We start from the raw sequence: 20,181 nt of genomic DNA on the forward strand, positions 1-20,181 counted from the left end.
ATTATTAGCCGCTTTAGATGGGTGAAAAGCCATGTGCACATACCCTGCAGCCAGCTGACAGAGCATTTAATGCAGACTAAATATTGCATTAGACCCATTAATGGCATTACTTGAAATAAATAGGATTTAATATCTTAGGGGATGACCTTGAATTCTGTGGCAATATAAGAAAAACATTGAACATTACAGCGACTGGCAATGATGACATAAATAAAAAATTTTTTGCCTTCAGTGGTATATTCAGTAAATTTCGGGCATACTTGGTTTTCTGAGGGTTTTTTTTTTTTTTTTTTTTTTTTAGAGAGAGAAGACTGCACAGACTGAACTCAAGCTGCGGGTCAGATTGGTCGAATATTTAGCAGCAGCTCGATGCAAACACTTAACGAGGGCTGATATGAGGAATTTAAGCCCTGACCCTTTTTTTCGTCAGGGACCAGCGCCGTTACGTCGAAAGAGCAGCGAGAGCCGGGGTATATTGCAGCGACTTTATCAGCCAGAGCAACCCCACACTGTTGTTACTCACTTCGAAATAGATAATAATAACAACGCGAGAGCTCGCAAGTTGCATCAAGACTGTGGCTGCAACTGTCAAAGGTGGAGTGGATACGCGCATGACCCAACACACACTACTGTAATACTGTACACGACCGCCGAGATAAAATCCGTATAAAAAAGCCGAAATAATCCCGAGGTAAGGAGCCGGGGACTGGACTAACATCCGACGTTTCTTCTTTTCCTTCGCTTCGTTTTCTTTTACTCTAACCGACTGTCTCACAGCCGTCGAAATTACTGCACTAAACATATTTTTGTGCCTCCCTTCAGCTACAGCCAGCGCAGGGATTTTTTTTTTACTCCTCCTTCGTAATAAAGTCGCCATTTTGCTTCACTGCCTATATAAACCATTCTGTATTCTAATATTTTTCCTTCAGGAGCCGAGGACCTGGTCGTGTTTCCTGGGTGTTTTCTAAATATTTCTGGAGGGTCTAAGGAAAAGTCGGAGGTTGGAGAAGTGCCTCGTGGTGTACATATTAATGCAGAAAAGGAGGAGGGAGGAGAATGCGTTTGGAAACTGGGAATGAGGTGAAACTACGCTGGATTTCTTTTCATGGACACTCGGGATTGTGATTCGCCTTTTTGTCGTCGTGTTCAGAGGAGACGAGGCTGACGGCTGTCCGCTTCCCTTCGGCCCCCCAGCCTCCTGTCTGAACGGCCCTTGACGTACAAGCAGGTGTGATTGCCATGTAACATAACATTGGTGGAAAAAACGCCCACTTTGGTGCCTGTCTCCTGACCTCCTCCTCCCGTCACGTGGGTGACCCGGTGGGGCCCCCCAGGTCTCCTGCTGCTGAGTGACTGACCCCACAGTTCAGGTAGGTGTGGTCGGACTAAAGGAGGCAAAAGTGGAACACTTTTATTGTTTTTATTTACTCACATGTTCAAATTGAGCCTGACCATAGCTGACAAACACCGTGGCAGTGGGCCACGTGCAGTGGGAAATACTGCACTTGTTTGCAGGTTTGTTTGTTTGAGGTGTCACAGGCTTGTATTCATTATAACTTGAAGGATGGTGTCAAATAATCTTTTATGGAATTACTTATTGTATTCGGCACATTATTGTTCCTAATTAAAAAACAAAAACATGAGAGTAAAAATGCTTGTTTCACAATAATATCAAATTTGTTTTATTTTAAAATAGAAACTGTTTTTTTCAACCATTTTAAAAATAATGTTTTCTGGGTTCTTCTGGTCATTCCAACCTTTGAGTACTTTTGTAGTTCATTTTGAGACTGAACCATAGACTGTCTTGAGTTTCAAGTTATTTTCTTTTATCTGCTCCAGCCCTACTGTAGGTAAATGTACCGTAGTTTTAGGAGTCCAATAAATAATATGTTTACTAGTTGGATGTTATTTAGAGTTAATTTGGTTTGATCATGGCACATCATTTTAGAGCAATCAATTTGTCCGAACATCAGTTATTTAATTTTCCTTTGGGATCAAGAAAGTTTTTTTTTAATCTGAATTGAACCAGAATCCAACAAAATAAAACAAGGTTTAATACAAAGATTTCAGAAAACTATGGATTTTATTTTTTTATAAAATTTGAGCAATTTATCACTATTTTCATATTTCAGGTCAAAACTTTACTGCAAGTAAAAACAATGGTTTAATCACATTTTGTTTGTTTACAGGTTTTAAATGGAAGTAGGTGGGTTCAAAATGGAAACACTAAAAGATAACATGGGTGTAAAATTTGCAAACGGGTGTGTTAACTCAGGGCCTAAATTAATAACAATGTTATTTTGATTCTACGTAGACCAAAGCAAAAATGTAGAATGAACACTTGCTAAATGTTGTAGTAGTTTATAAGTTCTTAATGTTCAGAAGATTTCCTCTTGTTGCTGTTCTGGCTTTTATAGATACACCAGTATTTATTGCTGGTCACTTCGTCAGGCTATCTGCTCAGTTAGCCAGCTTGCAGTTGGCTTCATGACAGACATACTACTTGTGACTTGCCAGCTGTAGTGTCAAAACAGTTTTAGCTTCGTTAGACTCGCGTTTCATGCCATGAATGTTTTTTCACAACTATTTCTAAACAACTAAATGTTTTTCTTGTAATCAAATCTTTCAGATAGCTGACCAGCAGTTCGTAGTAGTTGGAAGTGGAGGACAATGCTCTGTTTAGACAGTCACTATGTCACTTTCTCTGATATCTAAATAAAAGATCATTAAACCGTGGGAACAGTATGATGAAATATTTTAGAAAAACCTACCAAACGGTTTACAGCGTCAGGTGGAGCTGAAACAGTTTGGCCGTTAGCTTGTTAAGTGAGAAAAATACCAAGTATATTGAAAGTTTGTTAGATCCATTGTTTATTTGCATATATTTTTATATTTTGTCATTTGTAAACAGAGGGAATAAATTTCAGACAAACTCAAAACATTCACAAAGTATCTTCCTAGAATGTGAATGTTGTTTTTTAATATTTGAAGTAAGCTACATTTTAATTCCAATACATATACATTAGCTATGTACCAATTTAAAAGAAAGTCTATGTTTAACTTTTTGCAAAGAACTTTGCAACTTAATCTTTGATTATCTGTTCTGTTTTTTACTGTTTTTTGTGCTTAAGTCTCACAATTACTCATTTCTGTTTTTTTGTTTGTTTGTTTTTTTTTTTGTTAGTTTCAGGGCTTGGGTGATCTAACACCCCTCAGTCATACTAAATTGCTGTTCCTACATGCACTCTAGTTTCTGTTTTGCTTATGTGCATTTCAACTTGTTCAATGCAGAGCACTTGCTATGCATGTCAGAATATCTTTAAGCAAAATTAAAGCAAATTATTTCCAGGATACATAAATCAGAAACACGTATATATTCTAAAGCACGGCGTGAAAATGGAAACTGATTGGTTCCTACTGGGTGTCATACTGTTTGGTGTTGTAATTTATAAAAGTAACATTTGAGTGAAAGCATGTTGGATTCTTAAAGCATGTTGGATTCTTAAAACATGTTGGATTCTTAAAGCATGTTGGCTGCCAATTAATAATTGACAGTCTTGTTCATCAAAATTTTAGGAACAGTACATTTTATTTATACAGTAGGTGTGTTGAGATTCAGCAGTTAATGTTGATAATTAATAATGTAAAGCAGAAAACTTTGCTGTCAACCAGGTGACCTCATACACAGATCATTTCGTGGTCTTTCATAAGCTAGACAACAAGCAGAGCAGTGCAGCTCTTGTCTCTGTCTGTTCTTTGACTTACCCTTGCATGCAGAGCATGAAGTTAGTGTGCAAGTCAGATTATTGATTTTGAAATGAAACATGGAAGGTCACACCCTCATTACCACTGCAGATGATGTGTGTGCCTCCACCTTTAGTCAGTACCAATGACCAGTATGAAGAGTCTGCATTAACATGGAGAGAACATCTTCACAGACTATTGATGTAATGGAGAGCTAATAATGTTCTTACAAACATTGGGAACTGATTAATGAGCAGCAGAAAGCCTTTAACCTCATAATCTACCATTGTAGGTATGGAGAGCTCCAGTGGCCCCAGGCTTGGGAAGCTGTCCTCAACAGGCCTGCCAAGGGGCCAAACACCCAAGCACGGACATCCCCAGGAGTTTGTTAGAAGCACGCCGTGCCCTGAAAACAACAACAAACACAGTGAGTGATATACCAATGTCCCTCTTTATATATAATTAGTGAGAATTAAGCTTTTGTTGGGATAAACCAGGTTAATAGTGGCTTCATCCCCAAATGAATTCATCTAGGGATGTGAAGTGGAGCATCTGTCCTACTAGTGACCTCTGACATAACATACTAACACATATTGTAAATGTGTTTGAATTTTTGTTCATACAATGCTGTGCAAAAGCATTCATACTGTGCGGGAGTTTTTATTTTATATTAGAGTCTATTATTTCTGTATATTTCATTGGAGTTTATACGATAGACATAAGCTAATGATGTCTATCATACTTAGCTTATCTCAGATTTTGGAAGTTTTTAATATAAAAACCTGAAAGGTGTGGAGAGTATTTTTGTATTGTGTTTTTAAAAAAAATATTTCTTGGCTCCAATTAAAATTAAATTTAAGGAATTTTAGAAATGTAACTTAAGTTGACATAAAACTAATAAACCATTTATAAATGATTGTGGTTGCTAGCATCAGTAATTCGATGATAGATGGTGTCAGACATGGGCAGTGTTGACTTCAAATTTTATTATGGTATTATGCGTCACAGCTATGACAAATTGATAAAAGAGATGATTTATACCTATTATCTCTTCTTTTAAATCTTTTTTTAAATCATTACTTATCTCCATGGCAAAGCAAAGAAAGACTCAAACTCAAATGCTGCTGTTAAAGAACATTTCAATTTTTAAATGTACCTCTGGTACATTTCTTGACTGGTTCAAGCCTTACCTAAAGAACACTGATTTTGTCATATCATTAGGCAACTTTTCATTGAATCAAACAAAGATCACATGTGGGGTACCACAAGATTCCATCTTGGGGCTCTCCTTATTTAATATCTACATGTTACGACTAACGAATATTATAATATATGTTACCATAACTATGTAGTTGATACACAGCTCTACATTCCAATGCCACCAGGTGACAATGAACCCACTCAAGCGCAGAGAATGTGCAGAGAACAAGTCAGTGTGTGAATGTGCAGTAGTTTCTTCTGATGAGTAGGAACAAAAGTGAAGTTATTATTTTTTAACCTAAACAAGAACAATCTAGAGTCTCCATACAGCTTCAGTTATTACAGCTAGACAGTGATCAGGGCCAAAATCTGTATGCAGTGATGGACCTAGACCTGAATCTCCAGAGATACATAAAGACAACTGCATCATTTAAATAACATTTGGAGGATTAAATCACTAATGTCCTAACAAAATATAGATAAACTCATCCTTGTGTTTATATTTAATTTGTAAATTTATTGATATTCTTTGACTCTCCCATCAAACAAACTGTAGAGAAAACTATAAAATAACAATACAGACCAAAGTATCAGTGTTTGTATTTTTTTTCTAAATCTAAGGATGTCAGTAACAAGCAGGTTTAAATAAGCTGGAAATTTTGAGCCCAGGCACTCCCAGTCAGTACCTGGCAACAGGCTTCTTCCTCTTCACATAATGGACATGATATAAAAGGAAAAGACAGGCAGAGGTTGTCAGATTCTGCTGGAAGGTGAACCTCTGCTGCAGTCAAGTCAAGTTTTCTTCCAGACCTGCTTTGTATTTAGAAACATCTAACTTCCTTTCAAGTCTGGTCACTTGATAACACAGGTCATCATGCCACAAATGCTTCCACCTACATTTGTCACTGTGGAGATGTTAATTGTGTTGTTGCCTGTCACATAAAAATTTTGTGGCATGTAGGCCACAAAGTTTAGTTTTGGCTTCATCTGACCAGGATACATTTTCCTACATGTTTTCTGTGTTTCACGTACATAGCTTCTGGAAACCTGAAAGTAAGAGTTCTGACTGCTTCCTTTGAACAACCGCTTCCTTGTAATGCCACCTGTTTTTATCTATCACATAAAACCACAAAGAAATGCACTGGAGTTTGTGGACATAATGTGATTGAATATGAAAAAATGTTAATAGAGGTATGAATTCTTTTGTCACTTGGTATCTTGGTTTTCTGTTGTCTGCTGAAAATTTATCAGTTTGGGTTAGCTGTTGAGAATTTCTGCATTGTTTCCAAAAGATTTGATTGCCCTACCATATTTCTAACTAGTCCCTACAGCATTTCTTTAAATGATTTATATTTTATTAAGAATCATAGGTTCCAGTCTGTATGTAACCCTACCCCTCTCATTAGAAAGGGCCTGGAAACCACTAAATTTTTTTTCCTGGGACTGCCTTACAGTGAGAAAGCCAAACAAACACGTATTGCCAAGCACTGACATGATTGAAACCCCAAGCCATCTGGATGGAGATGGAATATTTTGGAAGGAGAAAGCGAGACTAGGGAATGGTTTTTCAATTCAATAACCAGCCGATCCTCATGACTTTGGTAATAGCATCAGGCAGGCTTGGAAAGCTGGGTCTGTGCTAATATGACCCAGTTGTTTTGGTTGCTGCAAAATAGCCTCCTTTTTCCAGACACAGAGGTGCTTCATTGTGTTTGTTATTAGTAAAATCCCCAGGCTGTTTTTTCATATCTATGCGGGGGCCCGCATGTGTTCTGTGGTGCCTGCTTTTTATGGGCGTCAATACAGACCTTATTCACCAAGATGAAGCCCAGAGTGCAGAAAACGTAAGAAACAAAAAGCACATTTAAGTCTCTATAAAAATCTCTTCTTTATCGTGTTCCAGTTATCTGGCTTATCTGATCTCTGGCACCAATTCAGAACATGCTCTCTAATCTCATATTGCTTCCTACTAATGTGCTGGTCTTGTGGTTTCATGTTGTGTTTATTTTGGTGGAAGACAGCGAGTCAGTTTAAACAGCAGCTTCTTACATGCAAGCTCTCAAAGTGTCATGTTTTATAGATTTCTCCTATTCTTTATTACTCAATAAAGATACATTTATAGAGCCATCAGTGAAAAGTTGGTGGCTGTTTCCTCATTTTCTTCTTACTGTAAGACTACTAGTTACATAAATGTACTTCTTTAATGAGTAACCCTGCAGACCATGACTAGGAATTTGTGTGTGTGCGTCTGTGTTAGTACTGTTTTCACAGGTGATGAATTGGTCCAGGTTTTTATGGGACTTTTCCAGGTAACTTCATACTCTACAGTTTGTGCATATGTTCCGCTTTCTTTTCCTACGGTTGATTTGCTCTGACTCGCATGCAAAGCTTCCCAGGGATACGAGTGCAATTAAATCATTGTTTAGTGGTGTGCATAGGTATTTTTTTTAATTTAACCTAAACTTTCTGATTTTAATCTAAAAAAAAAAAAATTACTGTTAAAGTTGTTTCAGGAGAATTTGTATGAAGCTTAGATGATATTAGGAAGAGATGTAATAAAAATTTCTGATTAAATATTGGTATTAGTTATGGTAAAAACCCTTTTGGTTCCTAACTCATCTTGTCTGTTTTCTGTCATAATGTCCGCTCTCCTTTCCATTAATTTCCAAACAATCTATTGCTGCTGATGTAATCCTCACTCACATCAGGAGTGAGGATTAGTGGCAGTGAAGTGAATTCATACAGCTGACCATATGCACTATTGGCACACCAAGGACTAATGTATGATTCTTGAAATCAAATAACCTGCCAAATATCACATCCATGCTGTCCCATGCATTATTTTCCATTATAGGAATTGTGACATAAAGTGAGGTAAAAATATTATACAGTATGATGTTTGCAAACTTCCAAAACTATGGGACTGATCAAACCCCAAAAACTAAATGGAAAAGATTACTGTTGAGTTCTGAAAAAATCGATTTAAAGGTTTTTAATAATTGATTGAATCTGCTTTTTATTCTCTTATTAGTGAAACAGAGTTCCTCCAGCTGTAAACAGGACATGTTATATGTGATCCTGTGGGAGCTAAATTTAAGAGTAAACAGAAAATGACTGATGCACCTGCAGAATGAGGTGATGGCCGTACAGTTGAAAGGTTGTGAGTTTGGTTCCAGATTTGTCTCACTGAAGTGCAAGACACTGAACCTGAGGTGATCTACTGATCTGCATTTTGGTGTGAATATTTGTGTGGAAAAGTCACTTTGGATGGTCTGTATGTCAAGAAAAGTGTTCTATAAGTTTATTTACTTATAAGTCTATGTACTATTGGTGCAGCACAGGGGTGCCCAAAGTTGGTCCTCGAGGGCCGGCATCCTGCCTGTTTTAATTCTCTCCCTGGTAGTACCATAACTTTTTCGGCATGTCAGTGTTCTTCTTAGGCCTTCTAATGAGCCGTCATTTGATCCAGCTGCATTAAACCAGGGAGAGAAATAAAACATGCAGGATGCCGGCCCTCGAGGACCGACTTTGGGGACCCCTGGTGTAGCACATCCTTCTCATCGACAACACTGTTTCACTTTTATCAAAGACTGATTATGTTTAATTTTTCATTTCGTGTCTTTTGTTTGTTAATGGTTTTTCCTGAATAAAATTTAGCACAAAGAAATCATAGAAAACAAACTCTGTCTAAGCCATTCTTCGTTGTACTCGTGGTTTCCTGAAAGTCTTTGTGCTTTGAAACATGAAAATAATAAGTTCAGATCGGCTTGCATGCGTTCCCAAAGTGTTGTGATTAAGCTTTAATCTTGCCACACCAGACAGATCACATGGGAGGATGTGGTCCTTGAGGTTGACTTTGAGACATTTTTCTTTGTTGTTTTATGTTTTCTTCCCTTTGATATTGTGTTTTAACCTGGTATTATTATGTCTTTTGATTATATAGAAGTAAATCTTTCATTTAAAATGCTCCGTTCAAAAAAGTATTTATTTTTAATATCGTTTTAAGCCAGATTAGACCTAAAGGAATCCACAAGGTATTTGAGTTCCCAGGCAGAAAAGCAACAACAATACAACTCAGACAGTCAGAGCTTGCTGAGGAAGTTTAGCATTCAAGATGGCTGCACGCCCACAGAATGCAGGCGTGCACTTCATCGTGTTTGCATCTAAATAAACCAGTGGCACCAAAAGTTCTGTAGAACTATTTGCAGACATGTTCCTTCAATGTTTGAACATATTGAATGGAGGGAAATATGCTGTTTTGGTATTTAATTGCTAATATTAGCCAACACAAGCACAAATAGCAAGTCTCACTGTTTTAAAGCATGCAAATAAAAAAATTGCATTATATGTGATATAATTCCTAGCTCAAAAGCTCTGACTTCTGAGACACGTTAGATACAGCATGTTCAACATTAAATAATGTAAAGAATAGGGAAAATATTCTCCTTTTTTCAGAATATAAAAGTGACATCCCTCAAGGAAGCATAATGAGATTTATTACAAAACATTAAAATATAAAATGTTGATTTTGATTGATCTGATTTTGTAAGTGTCTACATAGATACCTTATGTTTTAATTCAGGAATTTCACAGATATTTGAGCAGATGAACCAGCTTAAATCCATAAATGTAAGCAGCTTTCTGCCACTGTTGTGCAGTTAGTTAACTGTAAATGTTCTTCGTAAAGTTATGTCTGTACACATGAGCGAAACAGCAGAATATTCACTGTTGCAGAAGACAGGATGTTGGGCAGAAACATAGAATTTACTGTTATACAATTTAAAAAATGTCAAATTAAGATTTTTTTATACTCATCAATCAAGGCTTCATTGCAATAGTAGTATGACTGAGTAATTCTTATTGATTTGTCCACTTACCTGCTGCAGAGAGTTACAAAATCACTGGTTAAGTATTTTAACCCACTGTGATTTTTTTCATATTTAAACTTGTACACACCAACTCAAAGAGAACATTTAAAAATATATATATTATAACATTTTTTATAAGATTTTCCATCAACATCTAAGGTTCAGACTGTCCCTCATGCATCTTGACAGCTTTGAGCTTTCAGTTTTCTTGCTTCCTTAATTCCTGCTGATGTTCAATATTAATGCGCCTTAAATTTCCTGTTTTATTTGCCATGTTTACCATCAGTCATTTTGAGAGTGATTATTTTGATGCAGCTTTGTGTGATTGCAGCTAAATGTAGGTATTTTGACAGTTGGTGCTTCCCACTCAGGATTAGCCACCACTAGCTTATCCTGTCAGACTAGTCTTATTAACTAAGCCTCTTCCTCATAATGACCCACCTGAGCCACTCAGATAAGATACAGTTGAAAAGCTTACATCCCGACCTCGTAACTGCACTCAATAGTAAAATGTCAATTTTTATTTATTTTTATTTTTTATTTTTAAATATCTGAATTTTCCACTGCCACTAAAACCATTAATTATTTATATTTTCATTTAATAAAAGGCTTTAATGAGATACTAAAAACTTTGTACCATTAAAAAGCCAGTGTGTTTCCCTTTTTTTGATGTTTTGTATATTCAAAATGTTGCACACGCCGCAATAATGTAATTAACACATCGGAAAAACAACTCTTTTAACAGACTAGCACATTTAAACTTGTGGGCTTCATCAGGGTCATCATAAAACATGGAACTGTTTGCATATAGATAGAAAAGGTGCAAAATAGAAAAAAAAGTTCACAACAACCAGTCTTACATTTACAAATAGAAAGCCAGACTAATTAGCATGTAAGGGGTAGGATTTGTCACAAGGTTGGTACTCTAAACAGACTCCCACTTGGACAAATTTTGGTTTATCCAGTTTTAGAGTGAATCATACAAGCAGTGGTGAGTTTCCAAAAGCTTCTTTAAAATCCAAAAGTAAGGAACATAGACACAACAATCATAATAGTTGTATAAAGGTCATGAATGAAAACATGAACTTAAGAACTCATTAATTAAAAGATCCATAATCATAATTATTAAAAATGTAAAAGTATGTTGAAACATTTTACCTCTATGACAAATGAGGGATATTTGTCAAATGTGTACAGCTGGAGCAAAAAATAAAGACCCATAAATATGAAGTTTCTGTTGTCAAATGTGCAGTTGCAATGTCTTCTGTTGCTTAAACACAAACATGCAGTTTAACATTAAATATAATTGTGAAAAGCTTATGTGGTTATATGGGAAAAATATTCACCCAGTCTGGTTTACAGACATACACAGATCTCAAATAACATTAAGTTAATTGACAGGTGAAGTGATAAATGGTTCAATAACGGTTTAAACTGCATAATTTTGATGTGTTGACCTTCAAATTGCCCAAGTGTTAGATCCAATCAAACGTGGGTGTTGATTTTTAGACAAATGGAGGCCCACCTTTCAAAACTTGTCAGCTACTAACAGGTTGATACCACATAGCACAGCATACCTTCAGGATATGAGTGCTATCTATGTCTTGACTAGTCTGGACTGTTTTTACAAAAAATAAGGGCAAACATACTGTTAGATCATTAATTAATGCCATATTTCTGCATTTTGGCACATAAGGTGTGTTTTTCAGTGCACCAGGTGCTGCACAAGTTTCATTCACTCATTATCAGCTTCTTTAGAAGACAATGACCTCAGAAGACGTTTCGAATCACATCTCCCTACAATATTATACTGGCTATGTTAGCACTGGAAACCATACCTTTGGTGATTTTAAATACCTCAGCCTGATGTCCATATGTGCAAACATCAATGTTCTAAACAGGCAGAATGTGGGACCCTCATTTCTGGTGCACAGCTGCCATTTGATAAAACTGCACATTTGCCTTTATTTCCATCATTTTTTTGCCTTTTGTACTCACAATTTCTCTGACTTATTTTGTCCCATTCTGGATGGATAAAAAAATTCCTTCCTTCATCTCTTTAACTGTCTCTTGTTTAAATTAATAAAATGTCAGAGAATATTTTGGGGTATTTTTCCCTGGTTTCTATACTTCTATTAATAAGCTTCACTATCCTAGTACGTAGTATTTATGGAGTTTTTTAGTTGTGAAAAAGATGACAAACAGATTGGTAAGAAGAAAGAATCGTAAGTTTGGGAGTCATTTTCCATAATTAGGGAGCGGCAGGCTTCCTGTAGCAGGCCGTGTCTGGCTTTCATGAATCTGGACTGTATAGCTTGTTCTGTAAACATGGGTCATTTTTATGTTTATTTATATGTAATGGAACAGTTAAAAACCCCACTGTGAGCTGCTGGTGGAGTATACATTTGCAAAGATTTAGCTCGTTCTTTTGTCAGCTCGGCTCCTCCTTTATTTTCGTCCTTCCCTTGAAATTATACATATGTGACCAGCCAGCTAGAGTCATTGTGATTGAAAGTCTTTAAACCCATTACACCACATTAGTTCTGCAAAAGCATGGAAAAGAAACAGCTGTAAGATCAATGCGTAATTTGTAAGTATCCAGATTGCATTTCAGAAATCTTAACTGCATCTCTGTTCCTTTGAACTGGCTGTGTAATGTGTGGTTTAGTGGTAGTATTAAACTGGTAGTCGTCGCTTCTTATAAGGAATGAGTCGTTATTCTGTGGTTTCAGGCACTGTGCGCCCTGAAAGTAGTTTTTCATTTGGACACTTGCTTTCTCACGCTAGCTACTAATTTTAAAGATATGTGGTCCAAGGATCTCCCACTCTGAGTCAGTTTCATACTACGAAACATGAGAGTGCAAACCTGCAAACCAACGGAAAGTTGTGCACTCTGAGCATACAGTAGCATTGTTTTTACATGCAGAAAGCCATTTGCACATGAGCTGCTTGTACTAATGTTTACATTAAGAGCAGATCATATTTTCTATGGAAATGATAATCATTTGCACTGTAAATTAAACTCAAACAAGCTTAATCTTTAATATTCAGAGAGCTTATACATGTAGTGAGTTGCTTCCATCACCCTGTAATTTACACCCCTAGTGTTCTCTTGACTTCTAATAGTTATGTGATAAAACAGGTGTGGAAAACAGGTTTTTACCTCAGTGAGGATGGGCTGTACATTCTAATATTAATGTCAATGTAGCACATGACATTAATGTTGTAGAAATGTTGTAGAAATGTTTAATGGAAGTGTGAATAGCAATTCCACCCATCCATTCAACCATCCATCCTTCCATCCATCCACCCACCCACCCATCTATGTTAATTCCTCCATAAAACTGTCTATTAATCATTTATTGTTTCAGTTTCCACATATAAAGCTTAGAATTTATGGTGTTATGAGTTTTGGTAGTTTTTAGTACATTATGTCGTGTCCAATGGCGACTAAGCTTTTTTGAGTTGTATTGTAACTAATTGAACTGAGGCATTCAACTACTAGACTAAATTAATTCAAGCATCTTCTTCTGCTTCATGTTACATTTGTAAGAAAATTAGGATATATTATCAGTAACTAGTTATTATTAAGCTATTTTCTCTTTCTTATAGCCATATTTCTGTTGACTTGTTGAGGTAGCAGATTTCTTTAGTCTCCTGTTTGCAAAGAGCATCTCACCATCAAGATCAGAGAATACAGTGGAGTTCATTTGAAATACATTTTTTTCTCTTTTAGTGCTGCTTCTGTTGATGAACAGCAAAAAATTACATTAGGTGATAATTCCACCAAAGAAAGGAATGATGGGGTGTGCTGTGGTGGCGTAGGGGATAGCGCGACCCACGTTTGGAGGCCTTGAGTCCTCAACTCGGCCGTTGTGTGTTCGATTCCTGGACCCGTCGACATTTACCGCGTGTCTTCCCCCCTCTCCTTCCCCCTTTCCTGTCAGCCTACCTTCAAATAAGGGACACTAGAGCTCACAAAAGACCCCCTGGAGAGGAGAAAAAAAAGGAATGATGGTTTCTGAGGTTAGGGCTAGATCATATTCTTGTAGAATAAGACAATTTAGTTGTGAACAAACATGGAAGTGCTCAGCTTAAGCACAGCTACAGTGGGGCAAAAAAGAGAGGGAGGGCAGTAAGACAAAGACAGTATGAGTCTGAGAGCCTGTCACACTGGCAGAGTCTGGTTTTCTTTTCAGTAAGTCAGTGTCTTCTGGCGCTGCTCCACCTCACTTCTCTGTCTTACTCACTTTCTGGAAGCAGATCTGACTGGGTGGGAATATGGGGACGTCTTCGAAAGGAGGTGCGTATACAAAGAAGAGGAAGAAATGTGCTTAGTGTGTGTGTGTGTGTGTGATGGAGTGAGTGAGAGAGAGAGAGGAAATGAAAATGCAGAAAAAATACAGTATACGCGGTCGTGGAAAGTAGTAAAAAAAAACACGAGTGCATATGAAACAAGAGATGTGAGAACATTTTTTTTAATCTGAACCACATTGTCTGCAGCAGAGTCTTACTGTAAGCATTGTGTTCTGAACCCAGGTGTATTGGTTTCTTCACCTTTTGTCCATTTAGATTGAGGAAGTAGTGAAACTATGCCCTCATTCCACAAGGCATGTGTTTGTGGCGAATGTTTGTTTATAACTACAGTAGGTCTGTAGCCCACTGTGCAGACACAGACAAAGGCTTCTGTGTAAGTGTTTGTCAAGGAAAACAAATGGCTGTTCTGTACGTGCATACTGTTGTGTGTATGTGTGTGTGTTTGTGGGTAATGTGTGAACGCTTGCACTAAGGGAGAGCAGTTGCAGGCGTAGCTAGGAGAACGCAGATGTTATTTGAGATCATTAGACAGCTGCCAGGACTCCTGTGTCCTGACTCTTGTCCTCTCTACTTTTCTTTTCTCTTGCACGCCTTCAAGTGTTAAACAGTGTGGCGCAACAGTTGCAGGCAGCTGGGAGCGAATCACACTCTGACATTAGCAGAACAGCTGTTTTATCCCCATGGCCTGTGCATGAGAACTGGGGTTCGGGTTTGACACAATGGGCCTGCTTTGTTTCAGGCCAAAACAATGCACGTGATTGCTGGAACATCAGAGCGCCAGTGTGCTCCAAACTTCCAACTTCTGCTTAAAGATTGTAATTTATTTACAGAGATAATCCAAAAGAGAAGAGTTAACATTTTATATTTATTCGCATAATTTATGTGCAGAACAGGCTTTGATTGTTTGCATTGTAGCACAGTTCACTAAATTTGAGTCAGATTGTTTTGCTTTCACTAAAGAGGCCTCTAATTGTGGTAAGATAAGTGGATGTTATTCCCATAGCAACAAGATCATATCTTTCCCAAGAGCAAAATTCATTAATTATGCTGGGTTTTTTTTTCAAGGCCTTTATTTTCTAGGACAAGAATTAGAATGCAAGCTCAATTTCATTCCCAGCAAAAGAGCAGCTTTGCCAAGTGCATCACCTCTCCAGCTGCTACCCAGCTAATAGAGAAATGCTCTGGTACCTGGAGAATATTAATACACTCATATCAATGCATTGACATCACACACATTGGTAATGGGTTTGTGTACTTGTTTGTGCAGGACTGTGTGCTTTCATGTTTGTGTTTACACATTTTGTCAAGTATTTGAAGTTTCAAGTCTGCAATGTTGTGCCACGTCTCATTCTATTTTGCTCTATTTTCAGTTATTTTCTGACTAATGTTATGAGTCTGCAAAAAGAGATTAGACACAAACATTTGCAGTGGTCTTTGTCTGTGGGTTTGGGTCTGAGAGAACAAGAGATGAAGAAGGAAAGGCGAGGTGTTAAAAGTTTGCTGTGTAATTCTTGTATGCATTGCGACTTGCAAAATCTGTCATACCCCTTTTCACACTAATGCAAAGACAAACTTCAGTGTGTCTGATTAAGATTTTATGCGATTGATCTCCACAATCAATCGCATAAAATTGATTGTTCCTACAGTGAAGTAGAAGGAAAATGATGCACAGGTGTAAAAAAGAGTGGTGTGCATTTCTACTCAACTCTCCTCCACAAGAGTAAATACTATATAGAGCAGCTTTTCACTTCTGCTACGGCTGAAAATGTTTTTGGTATGTCTCACACTGTATGTCATACTTCTAGAGACCGAAAATTTTGCGGATTCTGTTTCCTTTTGTCTGCTGAAAAATCAAAATGTCCACAGAATGATACTACGACCATCATTTTCTGATCATGGAGATTGTGTTTTCAGGGTGACGCTCTCTTCCATACATAGCATTTTGCTTGTAGTTAAATTTTGCCTCACACACCAAATTTGTGGAGGTCACATCTAGTAGTTGAATGTGTTTTGATTTAAAATATTCTGCATGAGCTCTGACTAGGATTGAGGGTCACTGAACTGTAGATTGAACCTTAGTCTCAGTCTACTACTATGTCTGAAAGGTTTTATCAAGCCATCCTGTGTGCTGAAGAAAATTATTTCCTCAGCATGATGCTGTCACCCCCATGTTTCATATGCGACATCGTGTTTGTCCATTAATGCTATGAAGCAACCCTCTTGACAACCCTTGTTTGTTAAAAAGTTGGAAAACTGTTGATCACTTTTCTCCCACTTTATTTTGTGTAAGTTTGTCACATGAAATCCTACTGAAACAGTTAGTAAGAATTAAAAAAAAAAACCATCCCTCTGATTAAAATCACACAAAATTATTAATATTTTCACAGAAAACAGTTCATACTTGTATTCTTGTAAATTCAATTGATTGGACTTTATTTGGATAAACACACACACTTGCCTGTATATAGGGTTCCACAGTTGCCAGAGCTCAAACTGTAAATCATTGCAGATCTGAAACACAAAATTAGTTTTAACAAAAAGCGTGGAACACAAAATTATTCTCAGTTCTTCACATTTGTTAATTTGCTAGCTATGTTTTTCTGCTCAACAACGGCAAGACGATTTTAGTTGAAATAAACAATGTTGGAGGAGAAATGTCTTTTATGTGGCTTTTTCTGGTCTTGCTATGTCAATGTAGTCAGGTTCAGAACATATGTAAAGACACATTTTGCAGACCAGGGTTACCTGCAGTACTGTCATCCAGTATTATGTTCAGGCAGAATCATTCTTCTGTGAAATTCTCTTCTCCCTCTTCAACATCCTTTTTATTCTCTTCTCACTCTTTTCTCACCTTTTCACTCGTACGTATATTCTTGTACGGAGCACCTTTCATCTGTATGGGCTGATTTGCTCAGGTAGCAGTGTGCTACGGAGAGGGAGTGTGGGGTTTTTAATTGTGGCAGAGAAAAGAGCAGTACTGAGATGGTGGAACCATAGAGAAAGATTAGGAAGAGCAGAAAGAGAAAAGAGATAAACTCAGTCTTGTGGTGAGAAAGGAGGAAAGCAGCAATATCAGAGATGAAAGAGGGCGCAACAGAGAGAAGAGAGTGAGCTGAGGCAGTCAGTCTGCAGTCTGCTGTGTCAGAGGTTCATTCCAACTCCTGCAATTTATATCCTTTGCTCACACAGCTTTCGCTTTCACACACTCATGCAAAAACACACATACTTACACATGGACACGCACAAGAGAGACTGACATGTGACTCCCCTGGTTTCCATTTAGCTCTGTGTATACTCACACTTGAGTCAGTCCATTTGTTTTTGTGGGAATCCCGTGATATCAGATTCTGTATGTGCGGTGAAGTGCCTCCTCATGTGTGTCTCTGTCCAAAACCTACTTTATTTTTGCAGGAGGAAAGCAGTTGTTTTGAAATAGATTTGGACAGTTCACAGCTCTATCACATAAATTGGAATATTGCTGAAAAGTAAATTTATTTTAGTAGGTCAAATCAATACGTGACACACTATAAACTAATGAATTACACATGAGCTGATGCTTTCATGCCTTTATTTTTGCTATTTATAATAATTTTCCATTAACTGCCAATGAAAACACAGCATTTAACATGCAAAAAAAAAAAAAAAAACATTTTTAAAACAGAAACGTGGGGTTGATGAAAAATATGTTTAATACATTTGATACTTTTTCAAAAGGTGCTTTTAATCTTTCAAACAAGCCTCATCACAATACATATTGTAATGTACTCAATATGACTGCAGGCCACTGTCCTCCACTCAGAGGGCAGTGAAATGCTTTGAAATTTGCAATTTTCCAATGATTTCTTCTTGTTAAATCTTTATTTATTCAATTTTAGAGTTGCAGGCTATTACTTTAGGATTACCAAAGATTAAACAAGCAATTCTTTTGGCCAAATCTGAAATAAAAAATGATCTAAAATACTATTTAAAAAAAAAAAATGTATTTTTTAAATACTATATAAAAATAGTATTTAACGTAGTATTTCTGGAGGCTAGACTGTGCATGGTTTTAGGAGATCCCTCATGTACCTGTCTATCCTAGCTGCTTAACTCAACCTCTACAGTGATTGTCAGTCATTAATTTTGTTAGAACTAAAAGATACTGAAAATGGTTTCACAAAACTTTGTCATAGCGATTTGCAAGCTTTTATTAAGGGTGAAGTAGTGGCGTCACTTTTATTCCAAAGATATTTTGTTCTCACTTTTCCAGGTTTAATGTGTGACAACCAAGCAGATGGGAAGAGGAAAGGTCGGCCTAAGACTGACGGTCAGGAGCTTAGGAGTATTCCTGTGAGTATCTCTGTTGGACATGTCTGTGTGTGTTATCTGGGCTTTGTTACCCATTCACAGTAGACAGTTTCTTGATAATGTCTGCAAGATAAGCCAATTTAAAAAAAAAAAATAGAATTTGCAGGTTCTCACTCTTTTGTCATCATGTCTACGCAGGCACATTTGATAATACAATGGAAGGAAGAGTTCAAGCGCCGCTCCAGGGTTAAATGTCCATGTACAGGCTGTTGGCTAGAATTTCCCAGCATCTATGGCGTTAAGTACCACTATCAACGCTGCCAAGGAGTGAGTCACTAGCCTCTGCTGCTTTTCCTGCTGTTTTGCTGGCTATTTCTGTTTGGATTCTTCCGATAAGGTTTATAGATTCAAGAAACGCAATTGAGTCTTATACGACTGTTGAAGTTAAGAAATGCAATTTATGTTTTTCTTCTTGAATGACTTCTAAGTTACCTAAGAGCTTTAAATAATAACCACAAACTAATATTGGATAATGTGTAGGGTGAGAGCTTAATCTAGGTCCCCACTCATGATATCTTTCTTCAGCCCACTGTAGCTGAGAAGCTGAGTCATGGCTGTCCCTACTGTGAGGCAGCTTTTGCCACAAAAGTACGGCTGGAGAAGCACAAACTGTGGAACCACCCAGAGAGAGTTAGCAAGGAGGCCAAGGAACAGCAGCTTCTTAAGATTCCTGTCAAATCCAACATCAAGAAAAGGTGACTGAAAGTTCAAAGTCCTACCCAATGCCACCAGGCGGATGTTTTAAGTGTTTTAATGCCTAAATCTGTTCCTTCGGTGTGTGAATTTAGGCCTATGGAGAACAGTCCGCCATCGCCGATGTTCTTCAAGGTGAAGAAAACGTGTGAGGTTTCCGCACCATCTCAGAATGGAGAACTAACCCACCTCAAGAGTGAGAGGAAAGTACACAGTCAGATCCCGGCTTCACAGCAGATTCATCCATCGTCGCACACAGTTCAGCCTCAGTCGCAGTCTCAAAGCACATCATCCGACGCAGGAGGGAGTGAAAGTGAAGGCGGGAGTCTTCCCTCTTCTTACCCCGACGAAGATCCAGAGCGAATGAGGCACAGTAAGATTACAGCAAAATGTTGTAATGTACTTTTGTGTTTGTCATGTATGCTACGTCTTTAATGATACAATGACAGTTCCTTTTTTGTATTCTTTTTGGTTTGTTCTTTTTGAATGGTCCAGGACGGAAGCAAAAAACTCCCAAGAAATTCACCGGAGAACAGCCGTCAATATCCGGGACATTTGGGCTGAAAGGTAAACACCTGCTGCTGCAGATAATCCAGCCTTTCTAGTGGAAATTTGCACTCTACCACTATTTTTAATTACCATGTCACCATGGTTATAAAGATGATAAATAGACCGTTTATGCAGACAGAATCAGCATTGATTACAGAAGACCTCAGGAATTATTTGATGTTTTATTTAATTATACAATTCGAAGGAGAACTAATATACCACTGTTTCCCTGCAGAGTTGATTTTAGGCCATTTCAAGAAAATTGCATTTGGTTGTGTCATTGTGAATGCTCCCTATTGCTACTGATCAATGGAGCTAGTCTTCTAACAGCGTTAATGTGGCAACTGCTGAGATGCTTCATTTCTGGTTAAATGAAACAGTGAGTCACATACACAGCTTTACCAACCTCCTTCTGTCTTTGTCTCATTGATATGCTGGAAATACTCAGTGACTCATGTAGCAT

The 20,181-nt window shown here is 37.5% G+C and overlaps 1 protein-coding gene across 2 annotated transcripts in view; it reads left to right on the plus strand.

Annotated features, from left to right (window-relative positions):
• The first annotated feature begins 332 nt into the window (after nucleotides 1-332).
• The window catches only part of znf512b (zinc finger protein 512B), a 34,915-nt gene continuing 15,066 nt past the window's right edge, over nucleotides 333-20,181 (plus strand). For both annotated transcript variants that reach the window (XM_044114734.1, XM_044114744.1), the window contains exons 1-8: nucleotides 333-691; nucleotides 930-1,370; nucleotides 4,037-4,171; nucleotides 18,379-18,458; nucleotides 18,615-18,743; nucleotides 19,002-19,171; nucleotides 19,265-19,542; nucleotides 19,665-19,736. In XM_044114734.1, the coding sequence (XP_043970669.1) occupies nucleotides 4,039-4,171; nucleotides 18,379-18,458; nucleotides 18,615-18,743; nucleotides 19,002-19,171; nucleotides 19,265-19,542; nucleotides 19,665-19,736 (862 nt within the window). In that variant the 5' untranslated portion in view covers nucleotides 333-691; nucleotides 930-1,370; nucleotides 4,037-4,038. The remainder of the gene's footprint in view (nucleotides 692-929; nucleotides 1,371-4,036; nucleotides 4,172-18,378; nucleotides 18,459-18,614; nucleotides 18,744-19,001; nucleotides 19,172-19,264; nucleotides 19,543-19,664; nucleotides 19,737-20,181) is intronic.

This window comes from Gambusia affinis, linkage group LG01 (assembly GCF_019740435.1).
Source record: "Gambusia affinis linkage group LG01, SWU_Gaff_1.0, whole genome shotgun sequence".
Taxonomy (NCBI): Eukaryota; Metazoa; Chordata; class Actinopteri; order Cyprinodontiformes; family Poeciliidae; genus Gambusia; species Gambusia affinis.